The sequence below is a fragment of the Arachis hypogaea genome, chromosome 13 (assembly GCF_003086295.3).
Source record: "Arachis hypogaea cultivar Tifrunner chromosome 13, arahy.Tifrunner.gnm2.J5K5, whole genome shotgun sequence".
NCBI classification, from domain to species: Eukaryota; Viridiplantae; Streptophyta; class Magnoliopsida; order Fabales; family Fabaceae; genus Arachis; species Arachis hypogaea.
The window spans coordinates 34061121-34082721 of record NC_092048.1 but is presented as its reverse complement, the minus strand read 5'-3'; the positions used below and the strand labels follow the sequence as shown (position 1 = coordinate 34082721).

Genomic DNA, 21601 nt, shown 5'->3' with positions numbered 1-21601 from the left:
TTTCTCTTCTCTGCAATGTTCTGTTTTATGATATTTATGAGACAAAAATAATTTGTCTCATAAATTTTAGCTGCTGAGTTCAAACAGAATCAGAATTCAAAGCTTGCTTTAAAGGGTCATTTCAGTAACTAAAAAGAAAGGCATAGATTCAACCCTCCTTCTCTAAGCCTACAACAACCTTCAATTGGTATCAAGAGCTAAGGTCTCAAGAATCAAGCTTAACCGCTTGGAGCAAAGATCCAATGGCGAACAACTTGGGCACAACCACAGTTGCCTACACCCTCACTGAAAGTCAGTCAAACAATAGGCCTCCTTTCTTCAACGGGAAGAACTATGCCCACTGAAAAGAGAGGATGAAGATCTTCATCCAATCCATCGACTACAATATATGGAAGATAGTTATGAGCGGTCCCAAGATTCCAACAAAAACAAGTGCTGATGGAGTGGTGACTCCAAAAGAAGAAGCTGAATGGAATGAGGACGACAAGAAGAAGATGGAGCTGCATGCTAAAGCCATCAACCTTCTTCACTGTGCTATCAGCTTTGAAGAGTACCGAAAGGTGTCTAGATGCAAGACTGCTAAAGAAATCTGGAAAAAACTCCAGATTACACACGAAGGCACTAAATAGGTCAAAGAAACGAGGATTGATATGCTGCGAAAGGAATACGAGATGTTCAACATGAAGGATGGAGAAAGCATTGATGAAGCGTTTGAGAGATTCTCAATCATAATCAACAACCTTGATGCTATGGGTACAAACTACTCAGAACAAACCTTAGTGAGAAAACTCCTTAGAAGCCTCACAAAAGAATGAGAAACCACTGTCACTGTCCTAACCGAGAGCAACAACCTAAGCCCCATAACCTATGATGAGCTGAGAGAAAAACTCCTTGCCTATGAAACCACACACACAAACACGGACTCAAATAAAAAGGGAATAGCCCTCAAGTCAAAAATAGAACCAAAAGAGAGTGAGTCTAGTGATGGTATTTCAGATGATGAGCTTATATTTTTGCTAGGAGATTTAGAAGGATGATGAAGAACAAGGGCAAATACAAGGGTTCAAGCTTTAAGAAACACAAGATGGACTTGAGCAAAGTGACGTGTCATCATTGCAAGGAGGCTGGACACTTCAAGCTAAACTGTCCAAAACTCAAAAAGGAGGACAAAGGAAAGAAGGAAAGGAAAAGAGTGCTCATGGCAGCTTGGGAGGATCTCGAGAACGACTCCAATGAGAAAGAAAAATCTGAAGGTGAAGACAAAGACTGTTTCATGGTTGGAAACAATAATTTTGATGAGGTAAATTATTTTGATTTGTCTATGGAAGATTTACATGCTATCATTGATGATCTCACCTTGAACACCTCAAAACTGATTGACAAATACAATGAGTGCATATATGAAAGAGATGTGTTAAGAGCTGAAAATGATTTTTTAAAAGAAAAAGTGAAAGAAACAGAATGTGCTTTGGACATTATTGAAGAAAACAGATTTCTAAAATCTGAACTTGAAAAGTTAAAAGGAAAGCACATTGTGGATCCTTCTCATGAGTTAATTACTGAAAATGAAAGATTAAATGACATGATTAAAAGACTAAATGGTGACTTAGCAAAATTTGCTCAAAGTTCTAGTAACTTGGACAAATTGCTTGCAAGCCAAAGACCATTATTTGAAAAATCTGGTTTAGGTTATATAGCCAAGGAAGATGCAGTTTCCAATGTTTCCTCTATAAAGTTTGTGGATTCTTCATCAAATACCAAATCCATACCAAACAAATATGGTATTGGATATGTTCCAACATTTGAAGAAAAATTTGATGAAGTATACACAAGTGAAACTGAGCCTTCACCAAGAACCGAACCGAGTTCAAACAGGCCAGGTTTGGGATACATTTCGAAAAATGAGATTGCTTTCAAGAAACCACCATTTTACAACAAAACCTCATATTCGAAAAGTCCAAATGTTAAAAAAAATTCTGGTGAAAATGTTTTTGCAAAGAGGAATAATTTTAATAAAAATCAGTTTGTCAAAAGAAATGCATCTCCTCCAAAAACCAGAAAATTTCAACCCTTTAATCATTTCAAGCAAAATACCTCACCTAAATTTCAGTGACACACATAAGAAAATCATTGTGTTAATTGCAAGAAATTTGGTCACTCATATGCACAATGTTTCATTGAAAAGAGAGTTGTAGGAAACAAAGTTTACAATGTTGTTTGTGATTTCAATGCACCTGGGCAACCAAGATGGATTAACTTCAAAGGATCCAAATTAATTTGGATACCTAAGGTTATTTGAAGCTTTTCATGCAGATTTGCCTAGCATCCAAGAACAAAAAGGATATGTGGTACTTAGATAGTGGATGCTCAAGGCACATGACTGGAAGGTCAATTTACTTCATCAAACTAAGCAAGTATGATAGAGGTTTTGTGACCTTTGGAGATGATGGTAAAGGTAAAATAATTGCTGTTGGAAAAGTAGGTAATGAATAATATACTTTCATTGATGATGTATTTTTGGTATGTGGTTTAAAGCACAATCTTTTTAGTATAAGCCATCTGTGTAACTTAGGATATTTAGTGACTTTCAAAAGGCTTGAATGCTGTGTTATAAATGAAAAGACAAATGAAGTGATTTTTGTTGCCAAGCATTTTAATAATGTGTATGGGCTTACTCTTGATGAACTAAAGGATCAAAATGTAGTCTGTTTTCACTCTAAAGAATCTGAAAAGTGGTTATGGCACAAGAGATTAGGTCATGCAAGTATGTTTTAAATAAACAAACTTGTGAAGAAAGAATTAGTAAGAGGTCTTCCTTTGATAAAGTTTGACAAAGACATCACTTGTGATGCTTGCCAAATGGAAAAATAAACAAAAAGTTCTTTTAAACCAAAGGAAGACATCTCTACTAAAAGACCACTTGAGTTGCTACACATTGATTTATTTGGTCCAACAAGAACTCAAAGCCTAGGTGGTAAACATTATAGTTTAGTGATTGTGGATGACTATACTAGGTTTGGTTGGGTTTTATTTCTTGCACACAAAAATGAAGCCTTTTCGGCCTTTGAACCTTTTTGCAAGAAAATCCAAAATAAAAAGGATTTGAAGATCTCTTCTATAAGAAGTGATCATGGAACTGAATTTGAAAACAATTTATTTGAATTCTTTTTGGAGGAATTTGGAATATCTCACAACTTCTCTTGTCCAAGGACACTACAACAAAATGGTGTGTTGGAAAGAAGAAATAGAAGCATACAAGAAATGACAAGGGCTATGCTTTGTGAGAGTAATGTTCCAAAATTCCTTTGGGCTGAAGCGGTTAACACAGCTTACCACATTTTGAATAGAACAATCATAAGAAAATTTTTGAAGAAAACCCTTTATGAACTTTGGAAAGGCTACCCACCAAACTTAGACTACTTGCATATCTTTGGATGCAAATGTTTTGTTTTAAATAACAAGAATAATTTGGGTAAATTTGATCCAAAGGCGTATGAGTGTTTGTTTGTAGGATATTCCACAACTAATAAAGCATATAGAGTTTATCATCAAGATGCTAGGATTATTGAGGAGTCCATACATGTTACTTTTTGTGATACTAACTTGGTGCAAAGCATTTTGGAAGATTGTGATGTAGGAAATCAATCTCAAAAGGACGTTGAAACTGTGCATAATCAAGAAAATGGAAATTCTGTTCAAACTGAATCAGAAACTGAAGTTGCTGAAAATTCAAGAGACAATTCCATTTTGTCTCATGAATCTGAAGAAAATCCTGAAGCCAGCAGCACCCAGAATCTATTGGTACATGAATCTACCTCCAAGTCCACCAGACCTCGTGAATGGAGATTCTTGAAGAATTAGCCTGAGAAATTTGTTATTGGGGACGTCTCTCATGGGGGTTAGAACTCGGTCTTCAACTAGAAAGGCCAATGAAGAGACAAACATTGTCCTTCTCTCTCAAATGGAGCCTTAAAATGTCAAGGAAGCCCTTGGTGACCCTTCTTGGGTTAAAGCTATGGAGGATGAGCTTCTTGAGTTTGAGAAGAACCAAGTGTGGACTTTGGTTCCAAGGCCAAGTGGAAAGAAAGTGACCGGCACCAAGTGGATATTTCGGAATAAGTTAGGAGAAGATGGCAGCATTGCAAGAAACAAAGCAAGGCTAGTGACACAAGGATATGACCAAGAATAAGGAATAGACTTTGATGAATCCTTTGCCCCTGTTGCCCGAATGGAAGCCATAAGACTTCTCTTAGCTTATGCTGCATTTTGTGGTTTTAAATTATATCAAATGGATGTGAAATATGCATTTTTGAATGGTGTGATAGATAGAGAAGTGTATGTGGAGCAGCCACCCGATTTTGAAAATAAAGAGCATTCTAACGATGTTTTCAAATTATCAAAAGCTCTCTATGGTTTAAGACAAGCTCCTAGAGTTTGGTATGAGAGACTTAGCTCTTTTCTTTTGAAAAATAGTTTTCAAAGAGGCACCACAGACACAACTCTATTTATCAAGAATTCTAATGATTCTTTTATTCTAGTCCAAATATATGTTGATGACATTATTTTTGGATCAGCTAATGAATCCCTTTGTTCTGAATTTGAAAAACTCATGACGAGTGAATTTGACATGAGTATAATGGGTGAACTTAATTTTTTCCTTGGGCTGCAAATTAAACAAACTGAAAATGGTATTTTCATTCATTAAGAAAAGTATGCCAAGGAATTAGTTAAGAAATTAGGTATGGAAAATGCCAAACCCATGGGAACTCCCATGCACCCTAATTCAAAATTAGATAAGGGAGAAACTGAGAAAGATATAGATGAGACTATGTATAGAGGAATGATTGGTTCTCTTATGTACTTAACTTCCTCTAGACCCAATATTGTGCAAAGTGTTGGATTGTGTTCAAGGTTCCAATCCAAACCTAACGAGTCGCATCTTTCAGCAGTTAAGAGGATCATTAGATATGTCCATGGCACATCCAACTTTAGTCTTTGGTATCCCAAATTGATGATTTTTCTGCAGTTGGTTATTGTGATGCAGATTTTGCTGGTGATAGAGTTGATAGAAGGAGCACTTCAGGCCTATGTTGCTTCCTTGGAAAGTCCTTAAATATTTGGTCAAGTAAGAAGCAACCAACAGTGGCCTTATCCACTGCAGAGGCTGAGTATATAGCTGCTTCTTCTTGTTGTTCTCAGCTTTTATGGTTGAAAACACAGCTTGCCGATTACAAATTAAATGCTGAAAATATTCCCTTGATGTGTGATAATATGAGTGCCATTAATATTTCTAAAAATCTAGTTTTGCACTCTAGGACTAAACATATTGAAGTAAAATTTCACTCAATAAGAGAACATGTCCAAAAGGGGGATATTAGCATTCAATTTGTTAAATCAGAAGAGCAATTAGCAGATATTTTCACAAAACCACATGCTGAGGACAGATTCTGCATGCTTAGGACTAGTCTAGGAATTTTGAGTTATGATTCTTTGTTTAAAAATTGCTGATGTATTTGCTTGAGTATTTTGTCTCATAAACAGGTATGAGACAATTCTGGGCATGTGAAGAACATTCCCTTCAATCAGCGTGTTCTGGGCTTGTTGCAAGTGAAAATTGATCTGGGCCAACCTAAAAAATCAGATCTAGAGTAGTCCAATGTGTTTCCCTAATTCAAACCACCTTTGGGCCCAATATGAATGTTATATTTTTTAATGTTTGTTTTTTTGTTAGCTAGTGTGTTTCAGATTTTTGTCCAAAAAGGCTTTTAGGTAAATTAAATTTTTAAAAAAAGGTATTTCAAAATTTAAAATTAATTTCCTGTTTTATTTTAAAATCAAATAAAATCTTTCCTTTTATGAGGTCATGTCTTTTCAAAGTCACATCAAAAGGTGATGCAGTTGCATGGTTTGTGAAAAATTCTTTTGGATACGGTTACCAACACTCCCTCTTTTCCCTCCATTAACTTCTCCTTAAGCCTTTTAGTTTCTTCCCACTACCTTTACCACTTCTCTTCTCGAAATCTGAAACCAAACCAATGAGAATAAAAACTTTGGCTAAAAGGCCTCCTAGGGAGAAAATTCACAAGCTTTCCACCAAACCATCAACTCGCTCCCAAGACCGAACCTTCACACCCTCACCATCTCCTCCTACCTCTCCTCCTCGCACTGATCCCATGGCGCGGAGCAAGACCACACCAAGATATCCTGCCTCTGCCAAACCAAGCTCCTCGAAACATAGCTCATCCAAGGGCAAGCGCCCTGCTGCTGAAGAACCTATTCCTGAGACAACAAAACTTAAGCCAAGGTCTGTTCCATTGCGTTCACAAAGAGGTAACCCTCATCTCCTTCTCAAATCTATTAGAGAACCAGACATTGATCCTTTTGCTCACAAATCTCACTTCATGACATCTCACTCTAACTATAACCCCCATCGATTCAAATCTGCCATGAATCACGATTTTTATGAAGGAGTTATTTAGTATCGTACTATGTGTCCCTTTTTTTCTTGCGGATTTACCTACTTTGAAAAAGAAAGGTTTTCCTTTTGTTGAAAATCTGGAATTTTTAGACTGGAATCACCTTTTTAAAATAAAAAAACCTGTGTATCCTCTGTTGGTCAAAGAATTTTATGCAAATATGACTTACCATGAAGGAAGTGTACATTCGTATGTTAAGAGCTGAGACATTATTTTAAATGATGAAACAATCAGTGATTCTTTGAAGTACACTGATGTTGGGCCGTGTGCTTATACGTCTGTAAAGTGGGATGAATGAGTTGGTATTTCTTACCATGATGCTTTGGCTCACATTTGTGAACATGTTTTCTTAATTGATGGCATCACACCCACTTACAAAGCCCTAGGATATGAACGTGCTCAGTTGCACCGAATTGTCAACCACATCTTACTTCCTCAAAGTGGTTCATATCAAAGGGTTTCTTACACAAACACACTTGTTTTGTATGCCTTAATCATGAAAACAGAAATTTCTTTTGCCTATTTGATGGCTAGATACATGTTTGATTCTGTTAGAAGTGAGAAAGATAAAGCACTACCTTATGGCATGTTTCTAACTTGCATCTTTGAGCATTTTGGTATTGACCTGTCAAATGAGGATTATGAAAACAGACATTCATATCTAAAAGGGGGTGGTTCAGTGAAACAGCAAAAAAGACCAACTCGATCTGAGAGAGTGGTTCTAGATGATGATGATGAAGAGTTCATTCCTGATGACTCTCCTCCTCCTTCCACCGAGGGTACCTCCATCTCTACTGGCCAAAAATCTGCTCTGCTGAATGTTGTCAAAGATGTTGTTCAGGAGTTTGTCTCCCAATCTAATCACATGATTACTATGAGCAAAGAGCAAAGGAAGCTAGTAAGCAAGCCTGAGAATTTCCTCAGGAAGTCAAGAGATGGAGTGGCTGTGTTCATGACTTTCATTGATAACCTTCAAAAGGATGAAGATCCTGCCTCTGATGCTGATAAAGAAGTTGATTTGGAGGGAAATGGTTCGGATGCCTAGGATTGCTACATGAAGATGTTGCTGCCTGCTATTTTTTGTCTCATGAATTCTATTTATTTGGCTACTTTTGGACTAGTTTTTACTGTTTTGGATGACTGTAATACTCTAAATACCGCTGCACTTAAGTTTAGATTACTTCATATTTTGGATTGTGCACTAACTCTTTCTTGCAGGGTTTAAGATGATGTTTTTTGTTGATCTTACTTCTTATCCGCCCTTGATGACAAAAGGAGGAGTAATAGTTAGTTGCTACTGAATGTTTGATTTTTTGTGAACTTTTTGATTGATGCGGCTGATAGTTTTGAACATACATTGCTACTGAACTGCTGCAGAAAATGTAGTGACATGCCTTTTGGAGCATGATTTTATATGTTGCTGATTTGCTCTTGATTAATCCTGATAATTAGCTTTGGTTGAAATGATTTGTTCAGAGTTGGGCTGATTTTGTGGTTATGATAAATGTGTGTAACTCTTTTGTGTTCTCTACAAATACAATGTAAAACAGAAACAAAAGAGGAGAGCATAAATCTAGGGGGAGCTACTCTTGAAAAGGAAAGGGGGAGCAACACTAGAGCAAGAAACATCAATCAAAGGGAAGTTTTCTAACTTTACTGAATTTCAATTCCTTTTGGTTATTGCTTAAATATATTTGTCATCAAGGGAGAGATTGTTGAGTTAAGAAATTAACTAATATGATTAATGATGACAAACATTTGATTATTGGGCTAATTACCCAATTAGTTTTAATTGTTTTGGTTAAGTGATGCAGGCCAAAATTAAATCTAGCAGCCTAAATTGGAATGAAAATAAAATAACAAGGTTGGTGGGCTGGTAAATAAACAAAGCCCAAAAGAAAACAAAGCTGAGAAATCAAAACAGGCCAAGCAAATCATATCCAGATCCAAGCCCGATTTGAATTCAGCAAGCAAACTCCTCTCATTTGCTTTACCAACTCAACGTACACTTTTTTCTCTTGGTCAGAAAACACAGAAGAGAGAGAGAGAGAGAGAGAGAAAGAGAGAGAGAGAGAGAGAGAGAGAGAAAGAGAGCTTCTTCCACACGCCATTCACAGAAAAGGAAAGAAAGAGAGATATTATGCTTGAAAGGCATATGTCAAATCAGTGAGTTTAAACCAAATCAAGCTTAAGAAAAGATTAAAGGTAACCTATTTTCTTTTACATACATCAGATATTCTTCTCTTCTTTCCAACTCTCTGCAAGACCGAGAATGGCACACAAGGGAAAGTTATTTTCTGCCCTAATCTGCTATGTATCTACGGTCACAAGTGATTCTTGGGGACCAAATAGTTTATCAATGGCTCAGATCCGTTTTACCATTGGAAGATTTTGTGGTTACTGTTTTATGGCTTTCGATCAACCTTGGAAAGTCAGAGGCAAAGTTACTACTCTGAGAATTGATAAGAAAAAGTAAGTTTGTGGGTTGGTGAAGCACAGTGCTCAAGAAGTTGACCTAGGAAGATGAACCCAGCAACATGCAAGGAGATAAAAGAAGATTTTCTATTCATTTAGTAGCAAGGAGAGATAACCCAGTATATTGAGGTGTTGTTCTGTGAAGAAATTCTCTAAAGAAGGTCTTCTACTTGGACAGTGCTCTCTTTCAAAGAAGCATTTCGCCAAAAATGAAGAACTGAATCAGAGACATGATTAACTGGTTTATCACATAGTAAAGAGGCTGTTGATGAAGTCAATCTCCTTCATGTTTTACAGATTGTAATTTACTTTTCAATATTTATCTTTCTGTAATTTCTTGAGTGAAAAGGCATATTGAGAGCTCAAGTAAAAGCCAATGAGTTGAAAAAGCTGAGTGATACACTTGAGAGAAAAGCCTAGAGTTAATTTCAGATTTCTTTAGGTATGTCTGTGTCTTGTATCTTGTACCTGTGAGGTATCCCTTTCTTAGTTAGGTTAGCACTAAGAGTGAAGAGTTAGGTATTAGCATAGCCAATGTCAAGTTAGGTCAGAACTTGAGAGAGAAAGGATTGGGTCAATCCTGTGAAATTGGTGTATGTAATACTTTTAACTATCATAGAAATTCCTCCATTGTTGTGGAGGAGACTGGATGTAGGTTGCATAGCACAAGGCAACCGAACCATGATACATACTGGTGTAAGCTTTTTTCTTCTCTGCAAGTTCTATTTTCTTATATTCATGAGACAAAAATAAATTGTCTCATAAATTTCTGCTGCTGAATTCAAACAGAATCAGAATTCAAAGTTTGCTTTAAAGGGTCATTTCGGTAACTAAAAAGAAATGCATAGATTCAACCCCCCTTCTCTAAGCCTACAACAACCTTCAAGTGGGCTACCGCATATTTGAGGGAGCACTTCATAAGAATTACATCACAATGTGAGAGAATTCATTCATTATTGAAGGACTATGTTGAGAGTAAAACCAGTCTCCTTGAATTCATGCATAAATTCAGTGAAGTATTAAGGCATTACCAAAACAATCATCTTACTGCTAACTTTGATACCTTTTATAAGTTTCCTGTTTTGACTACGTGTTTGGAAATTTTTGAAAAATAAGTTACTGAAGTTAATACTAGAAATATTTTCAAATTTGTAAAAGATGAGATAGAAGCAGCAGGTGCCTTAAATGTGACTAAGTGCCCAAATAGTGGAGATATTGTTGAGTACAACACGTGTGGGTATTTTAATCAGTAATGAAAATTTAAAGTATCTTACAATAAAGACAAGGACTTGTTTAGGTGTGAGTGCAGACTATTTGAGATTCGTGGACTACCGTGCTCCCACATCTTTGGGATCTTGAAGCATCGCAATGCATAATGCATCCCTTCATCTCTTATCCTGAAAAGATGGACAAGAGATACAAAGAGTGATTTTATATGCTCAATTGGAGAGCAAGACTCCACTGATGATATAGTGCACACACTTAGATGCGGTGCAACGGCATCAATTTGTTGGAAGTTTTATGATATTTCTTCAAAAAATTCAGTCGACTATAGAAAAATCTCAAGTGAGTTACTTAAGCTAATTTCAAAGGTGCAAAAGAAAAGTGATGCACAAGGGAGGCTTTTCCCCACGTCAACACTAATAGGTGATCCAGCTGTTGTGAAGTGAAAATGTGCTCCAAGAAAGGTTCTGAAAGGCCAAAAGAGGCAAAAATATTCACATTGTAAGCCAAGAAGGCATTTCATCAGGTGTCCATTACTCGTCAACGAGGACTCACCCGCTGAATACTCAAATACAGAAGATGAACTAATGGTATTAATATAATACTTTTTTTTATTAGTTACTTTATGCCCACCTATTATTTTAGTGTCTTTTGTAGAACTAATAAATAATGCTATATTTTGAGCAATTTTTTCTTTTTTTAGCAAGTTGAAGAATGTGACGCCAGTAAACAGACTTGCTCTCAAGACACAAAATCAGTAGAAAATCCACCCATGCACAATAACAATAATTTTAAAGTAAGCACTTATCTATGTTATACCATGTATCAAATTTATCATCATTTCAATTCAAATTTGAAATAGATTATTCTCGTAGTGCTTATACTATTTCTTCTTTTTCTGTAACAAAAATTCAAGGGTAGTGAAAGCAAGAAATTTGTATCTAAATTGACAGCGACAGCAACAAGAAGATTAGAGCAAATGGCAAAAAAGGTCTATAGAAGGTAACATTTCGCATATCTAATAATTTATATTAGGGTGTTCAAGAAGGATAATTAAAGTCTTATTTTGACTTTAGATTGTTTTAATCCAATAGCATAAGTGCAACTGAGAAATTAAGGGAGAGTGAGATTAAGACTTTGAGAAAGTCTTACTTGACTCTAGCTTGTTTTACTAGTTTTTTATTTTGAATTTTGTATCATAATTGTTTGAAAATTCTGATTTATGTTCAGACTGAAGAGATCACTCTAACTTAAGAAACATTAAAAGAAAAGACGAACACAACAGGAATAGAAGTGTCAAAAGTTGCAGGTGCAGCCACAACCAAAAAACTAGGATTGCCATAATATCATATGCATCATTATCCAGTGGTCTATCCTTATAAAACCTTATGGTGGAGTACCGTTGGGTTTACCATTAGACGTTAGCAGCATGTTTTCCGTCAGATTGACCGTCAAATTTTGTAATAAATTCATCACCTGAAATTATTACCGTCGGAACATTGTTTCCGACGGTAACGTCGACGATAATATTTGGCGGGAAGGAAAAAAGTTTCGGCGCGCTTACTACTGTTGGATTTATCGGAGGCTAGATCCGACGGTAACGTTGTTTAGTAAAACGTTACGTTTTGGGCACACGAATAATGTTACTGTCGGATTAATCCGACGGAAAATTTATGGCTAAATTCAAAATGCAAAGCCCTTCCTCCTTACTTTAGAAAGTTGTTCTCTCTCTCTCTCTCTCTCTCTCTCTCTCTCTCTCTCTCTCTCTCTCTCTCTCTCTCTCTCTCTCTCTCTCTCTCTCTCTCTCTCTCTCTTCGGCTGCTCACAGCATCTCTGCAGGCAGTTGTCAACGTTGCCACCGCCGGAGCTTGTCGCCGACGTTGCCATTGAGGAAGAAGCACTCGCTGTCCCCGCACTGCACATGCTTGGCGAATTTGCTGCTGCTGCTGTCCTCGTCTCATCTCCCACCGCGGTTGAGGATCACGTTGCCGTTGACGTTGCCACCGCCTCAGTCACCACGATATCAACGAGAGACTGCAGCCACTATCATCAGATTGGTTTGTTGGTATGATTATTATAGTTTTTTATACTATTTTGTTAGTTTAACGTTTTGCTAGGGTTAGTTATTAAATCATTGGTTAAATTTGCTTAATAAAGTATGTTATTAGGAGTTGTCGTGTTAATTTTAGGTAAGTGAAAATTAAATTTGTCATGCCTCTTGTTAGTTTTGCTGAATTAAAAATTAGGTTTTAATTAATTAGAAGAATGAATTTTACGTATTTTTTAAATTAGTTATCGAATTAGTTTCAGCTTGTGAATTTTATAAGTAATCATTTTTGTTAGAATGGTGCAATTGCCTCTGAGCTCAATAGGAGTTTCGTTCTTTTGTTGTCTGTACAGTAACATTGTATGTTAGTTTTCTGTGTCTAAATATGATTAATTATTTAAATTTTATGTTGGACTTACTTTTTCTAGGATAGAGTTTTAGGACGAAAGTGGGAGAAGGTCACGTAGTGGTGCCTTCTCAAAACTCTTGTTAGTTGAAAAATTATGAAGTTATAAGGGGTTACACACTTAGGATTTGATGTTTTACTGACTGCCTGTATGTTAATGATTTATGCCTGCAGCTGTTTTCTATGTAAAAACTGTTGTTTTTATTTGATGGATGTTGTTGAATTAAGGAGAAGGTCTAAACCAAAGGCGGTGTTCTCTCTAACGAAGGAACAGAGACAAAATATTTGTAAGTGGATTAGAGGGTTAAGGTTTCCTGATGGTTACGCCTCCAACTTGGGCAAGTGTGTAAACGTGTCATAGGGTAGGCTTACTGGATTAAAGAATCACGATTGTCACATCTTCATGGAGTATTTGCTTCCTGTCGCGTTCAGAGAACTTCCAACGAACATCTGGAAACCCCTTGCAGAAATAAGTGAGTTCTTTAGGGAGTTACGTGCTATGAAACTTAGCTTTAATGATCTCACAGTCATGGACAAGGACATTCTTATCTTACTTTGTAAGCTGGAGAGGATATTCCCGCCATCATTTTTCGATGTTATGAAATACTTAGCAGTCCACCTACCGTACAAAGCAATACTGTGTGGGTCGGTCCAATTTAGGTGGATGTACCCACTTGAGATCATGATTGGTTTCTTTAAGCGCACCGTGAAGAATAGAAATCGGATTGTGGACAGCATATGCGAAGCATTCCTAGCTAAGAAAATATCTGTATTTTACTCATTCTATTTTCAGTCTCATGTAGAGTCACGTAAAACAAGGGTTGCAAGGAACAATGAGAGGGGAGCATCCTCGTCAAGTGGAACATACCTAATCTTTTTGTTGGAAGGAGCTGCAATAAGTACGGACAGTGACTACTGGTTAGAACAGAAGGAAATCGATGCTGCACATCTGCATGTATTGCTTAATTGTGACCAACTTTCACCCTACCTCATGTGAGTTTTTTAAGTCTTGGAAAATACTGAAATCAGTAAGATAGTAACTTCTTAATTTTGTTACTAACTTCTTAATCTAATTAAAACTTCTCTATCCTCTGATGAATCATGTAGGTTATTCCAAGAGGTAAATCCTGATACCTCATTGAACAACTTTCCATGTCGGTTCATAGAATACGTCAGGGTGAAGCTAACTGACACGACAGATTCGAAACTAGCTGCACTTAGTTAGGGCCCAATGAATAAGGGCACTAGTTACCTGATGTATACTGTTAATGGATGTCAGTTCCATACATTACAATGGTCGATCGAAAAGAAAACAGATAACACTGGAGTTTGGGTTTGCAGGATTCAGGTGGGGTCATTTTGATTGGTTTGGTGTCTTGCACAATATAATTAAGTTAGAGTATTTCTGTCATACTACGTACAAAGTATGTGTATTTAAATGTAAATGATATGATCCCAGTTCGTGACAAGAAATACGAAAGCACAAGGACTATGATATCACTAAAGTTAATATAACCAGAAAATATAGGTACTACGATCCTTTTATTCTACTTCAAAATGCATGACATGTGTACTATTTACCTTATCAGGGTTCATGCAAGTCTAGTTGGGTGGTTATGATTAAGACTAAGGGAAGAAGCTACATCGAATCTGATGATATGACAGAGGGTCAACAACCTTACCAGATTAACAACCCTACTCCTACGAGAACGGTGGTTGATACCGATGAGCCCATCACCCTTAAGTCTGCTGTTATCGATGATGACATCATTGACTTTGGAGAAGATGTCGATGCACTTCCACCACAAGACGACGATCTTCAAGAAGAAGATAGGGTCGATGGCGACGAAAAAGAGTTTGATGATAATCAGGAAACTACATCAGAAGAGGAGGATGGTGAACCAAAGGAAGAAGACGATGAATCTGATTAAGGTTAACGTAAACATTGTTCTGTAATATATATTTCTTTAAAAACCTAATTGTATTTGTAATATCTATTTCAGTAACCGTAAACATATTTCTGTGATTCTAAAATAGTTAGCATTGTTTCAGATATTTCAGTTACCATATTTTAGTATTTGTAATTTATATTTTTTGTACTTCACGTCAGGTTTAAAACACTATTTCAATTGTTAATTATCAGGGTACACTATAGATTAATCGAAAAGATAATTTAAAAAAAAAAATAAAAAAGCTACCGTTGGTATTACTGTCGGATGAATCCGATGGTAATATAGCGGGAAAAGGAATGATATGGTGCCAAATGTTACCATTAGAAATTTTCGACGGTAACGCTCAACACGATTCGTTTTCGCATTCACTATATTCCATCAGAAAATCCGACGGTAATTACCGTGGAACGAAGAAAATCCAACGATAAACATTTAGCGGCGAGGTTTATACTATCTGATTATTTCTGACGGTAATTTTGACTGTAAATTGATTACCATCGGAATTATTTGATGAATCCGATAGTATATCCGATAGTACTCAACATTTTTTTTTGTAGTGTATCTTGTTGTACTTGGCAAATTTTATGATAATTAAATTTTATATTCTTTGATTACGAATATAAACAATTTTGCTATTATTGTTAGTTTACAACGGTATCATACTTATAATTTTATTATGTTTTTACTGTTTTTGTATGATATTGATGAACACTTTGTGCCAAAGATTAAGATGATTTTCAACATACTTGAAAAAACTGAAAATTTTTACAAAGTTATTCTAAACTTGTAGATTTTTTTACTAAAATAAAGAATACAAATAGAAAGAAAAACCAAATTAAAAAAAAAAAAAGAGGTCATGAAAATGACTTAAATGACATCAAAATCACTCTAATTCTTTTGTATAACCTAATTAATTAGGTCAAATTTATGTCAATGAGAACAAATCAACCTCATTTATCTCCAAATGATACTGAAATTACTTAATGACGTAAAATTTGTTCCTACTTCAGGATTTAAACTACCAAAAAAAGAAATGAACTATTAGATGAATCTATTTAGGTGCTTTATATGTAATAGGGTATTATACTTTTAGATTAATTACTTTAAAATGAATCTATTTTTTATCTTGTTTTTCTAAGTTTATATTACTTTAAAATGTTGATTTCTCATTAATTACTCTTCAAGTAGTTACTTTTGTTTTGTTTGTGTGTTTCATCAATTATGGATATTTTAAATTTCACTATATATTAATATGAATATTTTATTAATGAATTATAAAGGGTTTAGATTTGACATTTCTTATTTGAATTTCTTATAGTTTTTATTTTATATTATTGGATTCACAAATTATCAATATCTTAGATCACACATGGCAATTTTAATTTAAATGAAACACATGTGCAATTTTCATTTATTGAAAATCAAAATAGGTAAAACAATATACATTGGTTTTTCTTCAAAAAATTCTTACAATTTGAATCACATAACTATCAGATCTGGTTTTTCCGAAATATACACTATGCTAGCCTTCACAATTTTTATACTAATTTATTGCAACCAGTAAAATTCCTTCCAATTTCAAAGCCCTGACTTTTTCTTAGGATTCATTTTCAGGTATCACTCTACCTCTTGCTTCTCTTTTTTCATAGAATTCATAAGTCCAAACAAACAACCTATATCACTTCTTGTCAACACTCTATAACACATTTAATAAAGATAGAGAAAGAATCAAATATTACATGATTCAAGAAAAGAATAATCTTGCACTTACATTATAGTTTAGACACCTAAAAAAATCTCTCTGGATTCGCATCTAATTTGTTTCTAACCATCTTAAAACGGGTCGACACACACAACCACACTACTATGGAAATCACTTTTCCTTGCTTCGAATGGCTCTCTTTGAATAACTTCCATTAGAGTACTAGTTGTTAAAACTCCTAACAGATTTATTGTCATTACTCATCACGAACTTTATAAAAATGTCTTCAAACAGGGGAGTAAGAAATGAAGAAAAAAGGACTTCAAATGAAATTGAAAATTAAGAATTTAAACACTTACAAGGGACTAAATTGATGCAAAGAATTTTAATTACCACCTAATATAGCCATTAGGTGTTTAGTGTGGTATTTGACTATCCACGTCATCTCTCCAGTAATATTTTTATGATGGAAACTGTCATACGGATTAATAATGTGAATAATATTTATAAAGTTGAAATACTAAATATTGCAATTAAAATTTTAACAGTTAAATTGAGGTTCCATATAAGTTTAAGAACCAACTTAATCTTGTCTCAGTTTTATGAGGCCAATAGTACGTCCTTCAAGTTTTGACTACTATATAGCCAACAAAGTATGATTTTCTTATGTGTTGGTTCTATATTGACTACTATAAAACAGTTGATCACGTATCAGCAACATAGTAGTATATATCTAGAGTGAGTTATTAGCTTAGCGAGAAAGTGAATTGAGTCTTGAGTTAGATTTACCATAAAGTCACGAATTCAAATCATGAAATGTTTTTTTAGAAAGAGACCTTACTATTTACGATGTCAGGTTCTAAAGACTTACACTTTCGGATCTATTAAAGAAAATAAGAAGTCCAACATAATAATAGGAATGTTATATTCACTATTTCGTATTTACACGTTTTGTATATATTGTCTCTTTTAGTATATAAAGTAAAAGGAAGACAAACAAAAAATGTAAAATATTTCTCTTTTAATATTAAAAACAAAGAAGCTTATACAGTTGGGGTTAAAAGAAAAGGAAAATGATACAAATATAATTTCTCATCATAAAAAGCTTAGAAGAGGATTTCTTACCAAATAGGAAGACATAATTGAAATCCACCGTTGAAGCTGTAGGATCCAATCTCCAGCACAAATCGTCGTCCATCACATTTTTGTATGTGTCCAACAGCTAGAACATCGTCATTTCTGTAATTAACGAACAAAGTAGGAACACTAGTGGGAGGAATTAACGAGAAGAAGAGGAGAGAGAAGCGTTCTTTCCTTCATCATACGTTGTTTATAAAGAAAATCATGGCGACGAAAGGAAATCTTGCACGTCATCTATGGCTATGGATCTCTGTGTATTTCATGCTCCATGTTAATGTCCACCATGGAACTTGTTTTTACCTTCCTGGTGTTGCACCAGAGGATTTCCATAAGGTTCTTATTTTTTCATTGTCTTTTTCTTCTTTTTCACTCACCATGTTTTATTTTATTTTTTCATGTTCTTTCATTATCGTTGAGTTTCAAGTCAGATCACTAATGTGGCTTTTGTTTTCCTCTTTATACGTCTTTCTTGGAAGATCTTTGTTTTGCTTTACAATTTGGAAACGATTGTTGTGGCTTGTTAGGCACATTTTCTTTTACGTAAGAGTTGAGAGATCCGACCATTTTGCAATAATGTAGGCATGAAATCTTCCAGTTATTGTAGTCGATTGATTGCTTCAACACTTTCTTTTCCCTCTGTGGTGATCGATTTTTTCTTTAACGGAGTCTTACAGAAAATTTCAAGTTCATGTGATATAATTTAATTTATTAATGAATAACATGATTTATTCACGAGTATGGCACACTAAGTCTTAGGAACTGTTCAGACAAGTATTTTCCTTTGCATACTGTTTTTGTATTTCATTTTCTGAGATCTTATATTGAAATAAAGTTACCGTAGATTTTTCCCAGTCATGGCATAAACAAACAGCATTTATGTTGTTCATTGGTGACAGGGTGACATTTTGAGGGTTAAAGTGAACAAATTGACTTCTACAAAAACGCAACTTCCATACTCCTATTATTCACTGCCTTATTGTCGTCCAAATCAAATTGTTGATAGTGCTGAGAATCTTGGGGAAGTTCTTCGCGGTGACCGCATCGAAAACTCTCCCTATGAGGTTCGCTGAATTTTGTGCACATATTTTTTGCTTCTTCCTTTTCCTTAATGTGTTCAAAAAGTTCAGAAAATGCTGAAACAATCTGGTTCTTTGTTTCAGTTTAAAATGCGAGAGCCGCAGATGTGCACTATTGTTTGCCGTCTAACTCTTAATGCAAAAACAGCCGCAGAGTTCAAGGAAAAGATAGATGATGAATATCGTGTGAACATGTGAGTTACCAGCGACCTTAAATTTACCTCCATATCTACGTGCTAGTTTTCTTATTTTTCGGGCAAAACTCTGTGCTAGTTATAGTTATCGATGTGACAAAAAAGTTCCTATAAGTTCCAGTATTTCAATATACTCACTTATACACTTAAATGGACTAGTGATGACACAAGAGTAAAATTTAGTTAGAAATAGATGAATTATTTTAGACTTGTTTGCTTAAGCCGTGTTTGGAAGTTTTCTTTGGAATACAAATTCAGCAACAATGATCATAAACCTGTTTGTTAGCTGACAGATACAAATAATTTCTACATTTTCGAGAATAAAGAAAAAAATTCTATATTTTGTGTGTTCCTAAAGGGTGGAGACAATAGAGATAGGCCATTGACAAAAATTTATCTTGGTCTATTTTTGTGTTGTTTCAGGATTTTGGACAATCTACCTTTAGTAGTTCCTCTACGAAGGCCTGATCAGGAGTCTTCCTTAGTTTATCTGCATGGCTTCCTCATCGGTCTCAAAGGACAGTATGCTGGAGTAAGTGGCAGCTAGCTAGATGAGAATTTCATTTTACTCGTTTGGTTTAAAATTCATTTTGACATCTTTTCCACCATGTTGATAGACCAAAGACGAAAAGCACTTTATCCATAACCACTTAACCTTTGTGGTTAAGTATCACAGAGATCCAGTGACAGAGATGTCAAGAATCGTAGGCTTTGAGGTTAAACCTTTCAGGTCATTATTTGTTATGTATTAGTTTTGTGCTAATTTCTTAAATCGACGGTTCCATATGTTAAAATTGAGATACTGGTGTGAATACAGTGTGAGGCATGAATACGAAGGTAATTTTGATGAGAACACCCGCTTAACAACGTGCGATCCGCATGCAAGAAAGTTAGTTTCTGGATCTGAAGATCCTCAAGTGGTTGAAGAAAACAAGGAAATAATCTTTACTTATGATGTTGAGTTCCAGGTTAGTTGGGTAATTGGTAGTTTCATTGAGAATTGATGAGTTGTGATGCTGATTTTGTGAACATGTTGTAGGAAAGCGACGTGAAATGGGCGTCTCGCTGGGATTCGTATCTTCTGATGGCAGACGAACAAATTCACTGGTTTTCGATCATTAATTCTTTAATGATTGTACTTTTCCTTTCGGGAATGGTGGCAATGATAATGTTGAGGACGCTTTACCGCGATATCTCCAAGTACAATCAATTAGAGACACAGGAAGAAGCTCAGGAAGAGACAGGGTGGAAGCTAGTCCACGGAGATGTTTTCAGGCCTCCATCAAACTCAGACTTGCTGTGTGTGTATGTGGGAACAGGTGTTCAGTTTTTCGGAATGATTCTTGTCACAATGATATTTGCCGCACTTGGATTTCTTTCGCCGTCAAACAGAGGTGGTTTGATGACAGCAATGCTATTGCTCTGGGCCCTTATGGGGCTCTGTGGCGGATACTCGTCGGCGCGCCTTTATAAGCTGTTCAAGGGAACGGAATGGAAAAGCATAACTCTCAAGACGGCCTTCATGTTCCCAGGCATTGCCTTCGCAATATTCTTTGTGCTAAATGCTTTAATTTGGGGCCAGAAGTCGTCCGGGGCAGTTCCATTTGGAACAATGTTTGCTCTCGTCTTCTTATGGTTCGGCATCTCGGTACCACTGGTAATAGTCGGTGGTCACATCGGCTACAAGAAGACAGTGATTGAGGACCCCGTAAAGACCAACAAGATAGCGAGGCAGATACCGGAACAAGCCTGGTACATGAACCCTGCCTTCTCTATCCTAATTGGAGGCATACTACCATTTGGTGCTGTCTTCATTGAGCTTTTCTTTATCCTCACTTCTATCTGGCTACATCAATTTTACTATCTTTTTGGCTTCTTGTTCATCGTCTTTGTCATCCTCATCATCACCTGTGCTGAGATCACAATAGTTCTTTGCTACTTCCAGCTATGCAGTGAGGACTACCTCTGGTGGTGGAGGTCATATCTCACTTCTGGTTCCTCTGCACTCTACCTTTTCCTATATGCTGCATTTTATTTCTTCACAAAACTTGAGATCACTAAACCGGTATCTGGAGTCCTTTACTTCGGTTACATGCTGCTTCTTTCGTATGCTTTCTTCGTTGTGACCGGTACAATCGGTTTCTATGCATGCTTCTGGTTCGTAAGGCTAATCTACTCCTCTGTGAAAATTGACTGATCAATAAGCAAATTAGTGGATGGCTTAATCGTTACGAGAAGCTTACTATTTTAAATGGAACTGGGAATTGTGGGCATCCTTCAGTTGTCCTTTGGCTCCACTTTTGAATAGTTATTACATTGGAAATTCATAGCTGTCTTAACATAGGTCGTTTTAGAAGTATAGTCATATTTTGTACTTTCTTAAAAGAATTTTCTACTACACATTCTCATTGTTTTGTATTACACATTCGTGAGGACCATTAATCAATTATGGTGTCCTCAATCTTAGTTCATTTTTGTTAATAAGGAGAAATGCTAGAAATAATTCAAAATTCTTGCCTTAACTCCAATTATTATGATTCTCATTGATATTACTTTTAGTTAGTGATTAATACAAAACAAAAGATATATATGATCACAATAAAATATAAATATGTTTGATATACTGAAAGAAAAAAAAAAAGAAAAAGAATTTATAATAGAAATTAAATACAAAATCTATATTTGTATCTAACAAATAAAAAACAGACACTAGTATTGGTGTCTATGATTTAGTGTTTTGTTCCAACTTACATGTTACCGCAATGCTTCAAATCGGAGCCGTTAAATAGTCACCAAAAAAAAAAAAATCGGAGCCGTTAAATAAAATTAGGCCAGTATATTATTTTTATTTTTTTAAATTATTTAGGTCTAACAACATTGTACTTATAACCAATTAACTATGGTTCTGA

The 21601-nt window shown here is 35.5% G+C and overlaps 1 protein-coding gene across 1 annotated transcript; it reads left to right on the top strand.

Moving 5' to 3' along the window:
* The first annotated feature begins 17390 nt into the window (after positions 1-17390).
* On the top strand, positions 17391-21158 carry LOC112738008 (transmembrane 9 superfamily member 10-like). The gene is made up of 7 exons (XM_025788224.3): positions 17391-17755; positions 18319-18483; positions 18583-18692; positions 19116-19224; positions 19310-19422; positions 19510-19660; positions 19732-21158. Exons 1-7 carry the CDS (start codon positions 17627-17629, stop codon positions 20887-20889), a joined length of 1935 nt encoding a protein of 644 aa, XP_025644009.1. The 5' UTR covers positions 17391-17626; the 3' UTR covers positions 20890-21158.
* The last annotated feature ends 443 nt before the right edge of the window (positions 21159-21601 follow it).

Bases quoted from the DNA above. Each gene is read 5' to 3' on its own strand.
- LOC112738008 (XM_025788224.3), top strand. From the start codon at position 17,627: ATGGCGACGAAAGGAAATCTTGCACGTCATCTATGGCTATGGATCTCT. The intron at 18,693-19,115 runs GTGAGTTACCAG...GTGTTGTTTCAG, and splicing joins GATGAATATCGTGTGAACAT to GATTTTGGACAATCTACCTT. The intron at 19,661-19,731 runs GTTAGTTGGGTA...AACATGTTGTAG, and splicing joins CTTATGATGTTGAGTTCCAG to GAAAGCGACGTGAAATGGGC.